The sequence below is a fragment of the Eucyclogobius newberryi genome, unplaced genomic scaffold (assembly GCF_026437365.1).
Source record: "Eucyclogobius newberryi isolate DKJ021-1_F unplaced genomic scaffold, fEucNew1.0.hap1 SCAF_19, whole genome shotgun sequence".
In the NCBI taxonomy this organism is placed as follows: Eukaryota; Metazoa; Chordata; class Actinopteri; order Gobiiformes; family Gobiidae; genus Eucyclogobius; species Eucyclogobius newberryi.
Genome location: NW_027315823.1, coordinates 7,135,630 through 7,145,400, shown reverse-complemented (window position 1 = coordinate 7,145,400; position 9,771 = coordinate 7,135,630). Strand labels below are relative to the sequence as shown.

The following is a 9,771-nucleotide window of genomic DNA, read 5'->3' as shown; positions in this document are numbered from 1 at the left end:
AACCAAAACACAAACGATACACTGATAAAAGTCTCTTAGATGATACACTGACTCACAAGTGAGCTGTGAAAGAGGTGTGAATGTAATTACCTGCGTTATTTACTCTTTTATTATCACATCCCATCCAACCCGGGTGTGTCCCAGTTTTTAAATGTGAAAATCTGGTAATAAGTAAGTAAGTAAGTAAGTATAGCACCTTTCACAGACAGAAGTCACAAAGTGCTTCACAAAAACACAGAATAAAACAATAAAAACACAAAAAACTTACAGTGAGCAAAACACATACAACAATAAAGAGTCAAAATAGTCCCTAAAGCAAATGTAATTAAAAGGCTTGACTAAATAAAAAGGTTTTGGTCACCCTCCCATGAAAGTACAGCTGACCTGCTCTTAAATGTAGCTAATTGAAAAAATATTAGCTGTAAAATAGACATAAATACAGTACTTTCACTTGTGTACTGTCAGATATCATTCCCGCTCCGTTCCCAAACACGCAGTTCCCGGCTCTGTCCAGCAGGGGTCAGTGTCACGTGTTTCAATGACAAACCCTCCGCAGAAGAAGAAGAAGCGAAACCGGAAATGTCAACAGCGCCGCTCCGAGCCACAGTTCCACTTCACGGCAGCGCCACAGCCACAATGCGCCTCTGATCCGCCGAATACAGCCGCACACAGCGCCGTGGGACACCGAGCCGCGAACATGACCAACGGTGAGCTCGTCATAGTTCAGTTTTAAGGCGACATGTGCCGTGTCAGCCTCAAAACAACACGTCAAAGCCGCCGAGATGCTAACGCGATGCTAACGCTGCTGTAGCCGCTGTGGACGTGGCCCTAAAAGCTTTCACTTCACACAACGTTTTCTCCTTTTTGTTCATTTATTATGGACGAGTTCGCTTTGTTTAGTCGGTGTGTGTGTTATGTGTGTAGATGTAGTGTAAAGATATTCCCGGCGCTTTGCATCGTAGGCAGCACGTTGTTGATGTCATCTTGCTCCATAGTTTTCATATGATCAAGTCTCATAAATACATTCTTAAACATACACATACTAAATTATGCTTATTTAGCGAGTTGGATGTCTGTGCCGAGCCAAATTGCTTCTTTATCAATCGTTTGCTGTCCTAAAATGTAAGCAAACATCCAACAGTGTAGCTAAGTCAGATATAATTGGTTAAAACTGTAATTTTTCCTGGTTTATTGGCGTGTATTGTGTGCTGTAGTTGTCTTGTTGGGCTGGGTTTTTACTCTTGTACTTGATACGATATGTGTCCAGATTCTTGGATATCCTTCAAAGCCGCTGTCACAAGAGAAAATTATGTTTCGATTATTTAAAAATATCGACACGCAACGGAATGTCATGTTACCCTTAAAGTCCACGTGACGGTTCTTTGTGTGTTGTTTTCTCTAATTATAACTTAGTAAGTTCGATGGGATAGAACGTGAACGTGTATCATATAGTTTTGCAGTTTGTGAAGAAGAGCAACTGAATCCCTCTGTGATGTCATCAACGTGCGCCACTCTGTAATATCTCATTCAACTGGGACAAGATTTGCAGGATTTATATTTTGACAACAGGATTTTGCTCAACGCTCACATTTTAAACAGACCGAAATAAGTCATACTGATAAATAATGTAGTTCAAAGTGTGTCGTGCAGATCATCACCACCAGGGTTTGCGGCGTTTAAGAATAAGACGCAATAATATGTTTTATTGTGTCGTTAGCGGAGGGACCGGTCTTTGTCGTTACGGTTTTGGCGATTGCGTCCGTTCCGATTGCAGCTTTTTTGTGAAACTCTGTCGTAAAAAAGCCGTGTGTTCGCAGTGTACTCCTTTGACGGGATCGTGGCGTTCGGGCTGCTGTTCATCTGCACCTGCGCGTACCTCAAAAAGGTGCCCCGACTCAACGGCTGGCTGCTCTCGGAGAAGAAGGGCATCTGGGGCGTCTTCTACAAAGGTCTGTGCTCCAAATACCTCCTGTGCGATTGGATTTACGCTTTAATAACGGGGCTCTGTTTAAAGGTGACGGTTAGTTAGTTATTTACGCTAGTTAGTTTGGCTTATTTGCCGTTTATAGTTGCAAAAACACATTGGGACACATGTGAAAGAAGAAGAATGCAGAGTAAAACCAGGAAAAATATAGAAATGTAACCGTCAAACTACAAGAATCGCACGTATTTCAAAGAAGAAGAATGCAGAGTAAAACCAGGAAAAATATAGAAATGTAACCGTCAAACTACAAGAATCGCACGTATTTCAGAACATTTGAAAGTAGTTGTACGAATGTAAACTACAACTGTTTTGATGCACAATGAGACAGGATATTTTGTGGAGGAAACAAGTTTAAAAATGTTGCGATTTCCTCATTGCGTCCGTTCAAACCGGGACGTTATTTTAAGAAGAAACTTTATGACTTGACGATTATTCACAATCGTTGGAGCCGTTGTTTGGTCGCGGCGCAATTTGTCATAATTTTCTTTCTTCAAACTCGCTGATCAGTAAAGTTCTAAAGTTCTTGATTCTATGTTTTTAGTTCTTACGATTGTGGTCGCAACAATAAAATGCATAAATTATTTTTTGACATTTCTTACCGTATGTTGTTTCCAATGCTTAACTGATCAATACATTGTTTTTATAAGTTTATGTAGGACCTGGGACTGCAACTAATGATTGTTTTATAGTCGACTAATCAGCTATTGTGTTTTTTTAATTAGTGTTCAAGTTAAACTCTTATTTCTATCGTTCATTGAGACTTTTAAATTAATTATAAACCAAATAAAGGTTGAAATATTGCGACTGAAGTCTTCAAGATGGAGAATATCGACCAATAAAGTAAATTATCGTCATCGTTTCTTTTTGCCATTCTGATTAATAACGTCGCCGTCTTTGTTATAAAAATGTCTTTCTGTATGTGTGGGTTATTCATTGATGATACTGAGGTTGTTCAATGCCGCTTGCGGTTTTAATTCTGGTTAGCTTTATGTAAATTGTTTGTTCAAAACCAGAGAAGGATTATGATCATAAAGACAACACTTTTAAATATGTTTTTATTGTTGAATAGTCACGATGAGTTGAGTAATCGCAGTCGATCCTTAAAAGTCCGTAAAAGTATGTTCTCAAAATCAATATGTTGCCCCGCCCTACATTCTTGTATTACTTCACGTTTCAGTCTTCTGTCAGATGTCAACGCTCATAAATCACACTATTAATCTAAACCGGCTCGGTATTAGAAACGGGTCCATGGACTTCCTGTACTGATAAGCCCCGCCTCCTCGTTTACATCAGGTTAAAGGCGGTATGGACGATTTTTCGGCGATTTGAGAACGCAGGCGGAAGTGCGCATGCGCACTCCCCCGTGTGGACTGATACAACACACACGTGTGTTTGTTTATTAGCGCAACGGAGCGCATCGCATCTCTCGTCTCCCGTAGATTTCTGTCCACTTCTGCGTCAGCTCGATCTGTCTTTCTCCGTCTTCATTTTGCCCCGTACACTGAGGGAACTATATTATGATAGATCCATGCGCTTAGGCACGCGGAAACGTGGGGACGAGCCTGACGCGGCTGCAGGTGAGCGATAGGTGCGTTTTATGATTGATATGTGGCAGGACAAATGATTTATCCACGCCACGAGGAAATATGATACAAAATTTGCTGAAAAAAATCGTCCATACCACCTTTTAATAGATAATTATTCAGGTCGCAAAGTATAATCGTAAGAGACAAAACATAATGATTGTGACGATTTTAGAAGCAAATTTAAGCATTTTTTGTTCTCTACACAGCCTTAAAAACCGACCTAAACGTAAAGAACTTTAATTTATCCGGCTCTTTTTGTCACATTTAACTTTATTTTTACGTCCTGCAGAAAGTTCAGTTCAGTACGACGGGAACGAAAGAAAATTAAAAGATGTCACTGTTGTTTGGTCACAGTCTCATAATCCTGATCTCACAATGATCATAACACTCAAATTTGACATTGCGACATCTTTGTTTACCCGTTTCCATGACGCTTTAACCCTTCGTTTGTCCCTCTGAGTCCAAGTACAGATCCGGTATTGTAGCCACGCCCCCACGTTGGTCCCAAACCCGTCCCGGGGCCTGTTTTTCTGTTCTCCTCACCCATTTCTCTCCGTCTTTCTGCAGCGGCAGTGATCGGCACGCGTCTGCACTTCGCCGTCGCCCTCTCGTGCGTCGTCATGGCCTTCTACGTGGCGTTCCTGAAATGACGGACGCCGCTGGGACCGCCGCGCCCGCATCTGAACTGTGAAGGGCGCCGCCGCTCGGACCGGACTCCCCCCCCCCCCGACCGCGGCGACCGGCCCCGATTCAGCACCGGGGGCCACAAAAGACTGAAGAGGACGGCGCCGCTCCCCCTGCTGGAGACCTGGCCACGCTGCACCTCCAACAGCGAGAGCCGCGGATCGGGCTGCGGATACGTGAAGGGTGTTGGGGGTTTTCTGTCGATGGATGCGTTTTGATAAACCCAAAATGCGTAGAATAGAAAGAAACTCGCCGTGTCAGCGGTTTGACAGCTTTTGCATCCACTTCCACCTGGGAAAGTATTTGGTTTTAAGCTTTTAAACGGGCTGAAGTTAACGTAAATCGAGACTAACCCAGGTCTAACTCTCAAAACATAAGTGAACCAGGGCCTAAAATGGAGTCAAAGGAGGACTTGACCATGTCTGAACAATGGGGACTAAAGCAGGACTAAATACAAAGTCTAAAACGGGGACTAAACCAGGTCAAACTCTATAAACATAAGCGAACAATAGAGTAAAAGAAGGACTTGACCCGACCTGAACAATGGGGACTAAAGCAGGACTAAATACAGGGACTAAACCGGTCTAACGCTCGCAAATACACTAGAGCTGCAGCGTTTAACAGATTTCCATTGTGACAAATGCTCGCAGTCGTGTTTTGATCATCATTATCTGGACGATACAGGCTCTAAAGCACATTTAAAACTCTCAAACGCAGAAATATTCTCGATCCAGAAGCAGTTTACGCCACATTTTCACCTTGATTTGGTTGACGAATGTGTTTAAAAACTCCTGTTGTACAGCAGAATCGATTAGTTACTACTACTACTATACAACTACTATACAACTACTACTTCTACTACTACTACTAAATTGTCAGTTGCAGCATTAAAATCTACCACATCAAAGTAAACCGGGACTGGAACAGGTCTAAAACCGGTCCAAACTGAACCAGAACTACTACTGCAGTACAAACAATAACACGATTAATATTCATAAACGTGACTTGGGTCTTTGTCTCGATCCACAGCGACGGTTTTACTCTTCAACAGTCTCATCTCGGTCACATTACTGTCTTTTTCGAACGGGGAAAAGTCCCAAAAAAAGTCTCATCGTTGAAAAGTGGAGGGAAGAAAGTAAATGTAAATGTTTTCTGTATAATATATATTCTATTTTATGCCGTTTTTTTCCTTTTCTTTCCTGAAATTGTTAACGTCTGAAACACACTTTGCACAATTCAAAAGGCTGTACAGTTAATGTGTCTCACTGCCATTAATTGGTACATGTAAATCTGCTTTAGAGAAACTGAAATGATGAGAATATATCGTTAGTGGGACTTGAAGTTGTTACGTTTAGTTTCCACTTTATAACAAAGAATAAACAAGGGTCCAATGCAATTTTAATTAAACTGTTTATCAAAAGTTTTATGCGTCTTTGTTACATTGAGAAACTGTCTCTTGATATTTTATTTCTTGTTATAAGTTGGATGTTTTTTCTTAATATTTTTTTATAGCGCTCCTGGGCATGTGAAATATAAAAAGAACTGTAACCCGCTTATTGTTTATTGAATTGAGGTTCATTTTAGTTTATTTAAATAAGACGTTTTACCAGTGCAAAATGAATCTGACTTGTGCTGTTCACAGAGTTACGCTAGGGGGCAGTGTGTAGTAACAACACTGCAGTTACGTGTTAAATAAGATCAAAGTGATTTTACATTTGGATTCATTAGGTTTCTGTAACACAGCTGCCCCGGGGCAGACTGGTGGAAATATGTCCCTCACACTGACACACAGCTGCCCCGGGGCAGACTGGCACACTTGGCACAGATTCACCGGCCTGTGATATGAACTGGCCCAGGATGAAAGGACCTGGAGGATGCATTCTGCCAAACGCCCATAAGATGGCACCATTTCCCACATCCAGTTTCCACGTGTTGGACAGACACGAGCCAGATTGTTTCCACCTCTATACTGCAGTATATTTGAAGCTTGATTCCCTTTGAGACGACCCTTTAATCACCTCGTGTTTTACATTTCCGGTACAAACCTGAGCTCTTCATCACTGACACAGACTTGAGTCACAGACTGACTCATCCTCAGAGGATTTGCTCCACCACAGTTGGTGACCCCCCTCCACAGTCGGAGACCTCCCCCTCCACAGTTGGTGACCCCCCTCCACAGTTGGAGACCTCCCCCTCCACAGTTGGTGACCCCCCTCCACAGTCGGAGACCCCCCTCCACAGTTGGTGACCCCCCTCCACAGGCAGAGACCCTCCGCAGCTCCGCGTGCCTCTCGGGGCTTATTCCTTATTCATGGATCTATTATATATTTATATGATCGGGATCTCCCCAAGTTTCCCAACAACAGATCCAGATCTCGCGATGTTTCCGGGAACCTCGCCAAGCCCCGTGCGCGCTCCCGCTGCTGCGCGCGCACTGAGTCAAAGCGGGGGAAAGAACAGGGCGACATCCAGCGAAAGCTCCAGAGAGACTCCCGGAGACAGCGGTGAGACGAAGCACCGCGAGCCGCCCGCCGTGCACCGACAGCGGGGCGCGTCCTGCAGCACCGCCCGGAGCCCGAGCGCCCGGAGCCGCAGCACTTTGTCCTTTTGGAGGTGTTTGAGGGAGAAGTTTGGGCGCAGAGGAGCCGCGCCGCAGAGGCTGAAGTTTCCGCTGCCTGTTCCGCAGGAATGTCGCAGCCGGAGAGACCCGTGTTTCACCGACAGGAGCTCAACAAGACCGTGTGGGAGGTCCCGCAGCGCTACCAGAACCTGTCCCCGGTGGGCTCCGGGGCGTACGGCTCCGTGTGGTAAGCGCCGCCGCCGCCGCCGCCGCCGCAGCAGCTGCAGAGCCCGGGCACAGAGGCCCAGCTCAGCCCGGGACTGTTTATCTGCGGCTGGACACGCGTTTGTTTACTGTGTGGAACAAGTGCTCGGCCTCGCGCGGCTCCGGTTTCTTTGAGGATCGTGTTGTTTTGTGCACATCTCTCTGCGCCACGTGATTTGATGCGTAAACACTCGGTCCTTGTGATGTTGTGTGGCTCCAGAGCGGGTTGTTTGTGGCGTGCCCATGCTTGCATCATCTGCTCGCGCTGCTTCACGCACTTCACGCGGGGCAGATCCTTCTCCAAAAACACCTGCGCACTTTTCTATTGTATCACGCTTTGCGCACTAACGTGCATTATGCATTTTCAACTCGTGCAGTCTGCACAGTGCCAGAAGGTCACATGGTTTCTACAAAGTAGGCCCCTCGTGCACTGAGCGGGTTTCTATAGGAGCTCGTGCACTGACTTCAGAATGATGTCATCGGTGCGCGTGAGTCACGGTCCCGAGGTCGGCTTTACTCATCCCGCAGTCACCGATTCTGCTGAGCTCGGGCTGTTTATAGGGGCGTGAAGGAGGAGGAGGAGGAGGAGGAGCAGGGTCTGAGGAGGAGCAGGGTCTGAGGAGGAGCAGGGTCTGAGGAGGAGGAGGGTCTGAGGAGGAGCAGGGTCTGAGGAGGAGGAGGAGCAGGGTCTGAGGAGTGGAGGAGAAGGGTAAGAGGAGGAGAAGGGTCTGAGGAAGAGAGGAGCAGTGTCTGAGGAGGAGAGGAGGGTCTCAGGAGGAGGAGGTGCAGGGTCTGGGGAGGAGACTAGGGTCAGGTTCTGAGGAGGAGACCCCCGCTCATATCAAAAACATACTAACCTTTTAATACTTTGGAACACGTCAGTAATAACAGCTCTAACTGTCCTTCTCTCCACGGATCTGACCCGGCCCTTGGCTTGAGGATGGCGTCACCTGCTTGTTTCCATGGAGATGTACACACGCTTAATGCCATGCTGTGGAAAATCCCAGCCAAGGCAGTAACACGGGGAACGCTTGGTGAACGTTAACCCTTGAAAACCATGATTATGTCGGTCACAATGTCATCGTGAGAACTAAAAAGTAATAATTGTGACTAATTTAGCAGCAAAATTAAGTGGTTTAGGTCAATTTATAGTAAAAAAAAAACATATGTAAAGTACCTTTTTTATCTGTCTTTTTTTGTCACGTTTAACTTTATTTTGTCATTCGGTCAGTTCAGTTTCATAAAGCCGCTCACAAACTTGTTTTTCACACAATCTCAGTCATGATCGTGCGTTAAATTGTGCTGTTTTTTTCATAATAATAACTGCAATTTGACATCGTGACATCCCCAGTTCAGATTCTTTTCTTGATTACACTCATCACTCTCGCACATTATTAAAGCTCTTCTTTTTTCTGTCAATTACATCATTCTGTAACATCTCCTGAAACAAACTAAAATGCTGTTTGTTACGTAACGTCAGGATTAATAATGCACCGCCCTTTTTTAAACTTAATATATTGTGCATTTCATTTATATAGGACTTTTTGGAGGCTTTTGCATTATTCATTCCTCCTCAGCTGCCCTGGGGAAACACTGACTGGAACAAGTACGATTTTGGACAAAAATATAAATAATTGGTATTTTAAGTGCTGCGTTTGCGATGGATTTGAGCTTGTGTTGGTTTAAACTGAAGGATTCTGTTCAGAGTGCACGTTGTAAACAAATCCTGGCGCCTTAACGTTTGCGAGGCTTGAAATGTGAACGGATAAACTCCCCCGCGTTGAGCTCTAGTGCATAAAAAAGACAGGATATTTGGTTCTTTGCAGAGGACGTTCTCTTCAGGTCTGTCTCTAGATATGTCAGAACATTAACATGACAAAGATTTAGATTAGATTGTGGTTTCTGTAAATTAATATCGGTTATTGTGCCTTGAAATGGAAACTACATCGTCTGCAAAATGTTACACTTTACACTGAAATGAGTCAAAGCGGAAATTTAATTAAATTTTTTATTTATTTTACTTATTTTATTTTATTTATTTTTGGAGAGAACCTAGGTATAGGTATAATAACAGGTAAATGACTGGCGCATATGACTGAAAGGATTTTTCTTTGCACTCTTCTCTTTTATGTCTTAAATTATTTACACGTTACCCTTTTTTATTTTTTTATTATTTTTTTGACATTTTAAATACTAAAAGATCTGGGACTATTTTGAGGTAGTACCCTGCACCTTATAAATTTTGTGAGTGTCCACAGAGCGGCGAGCGGCCGAAATTGCATGGGTTTTTTGTGCCGCGGCTCCTGAAACTGCTGGGCCATATGACCACGCCGCGGCTCTGCAGCCACGGTCTTAAATTTTAGCTTAAAAATGGCACCTTTTTATATTTATTCTTTAGAGAAATTCTCTACAATTCTAAAACTACTATTTAGATACAATGTAAATAATTTTGCTGGACACAATAGCCCATTGTGCTGGTGTCCAAGCGCAGCTCATGGAAGGTGCCTGGGGACAGGGTCAGAACACACGCTGGTTGTCGGTCGGCACTAAGCCTCTGTAAAGCCCAGGAAGAGCCTGGCGCACGACCCACTGACCAATAGCCAGGTTTTAACACTAAAGCTTTGGTCGAGTTCTGTCTGAGACAATTATTTTAGCTAAAGCTAAATCTAGGGAGGGGCAGACGAGACTTGGTC

General features: G+C 44.2%; 1 protein-coding gene across 2 annotated transcripts in view; it reads left to right on the top strand.

The window, feature by feature from the left end:
* The first annotated feature begins 574 nt into the window (after positions 1-574).
* Positions 575-9,771, top strand: part of LOC140365241 (mitogen-activated protein kinase 14A) — a 32,770-nt gene continuing 23,573 nt past the window's right edge. The window contains exons 1-3 of one of the 2 annotated variants that reach the window (XM_072451536.1): positions 575-707; positions 1,818-1,949; positions 6,941-7,061. In XM_072451536.1, coding sequence (XP_072307637.1) covers positions 698-707; positions 1,818-1,949; positions 6,941-7,061 — 263 coding nt within the window. In that variant the 5' untranslated portion in view covers positions 575-697. Of the gene's footprint in view, positions 708-1,817; positions 1,950-4,137; positions 5,707-6,940; positions 7,062-9,771 lie in introns of those variants that run through there. The other variant, XM_072451535.1, reaches the window with a different exon arrangement.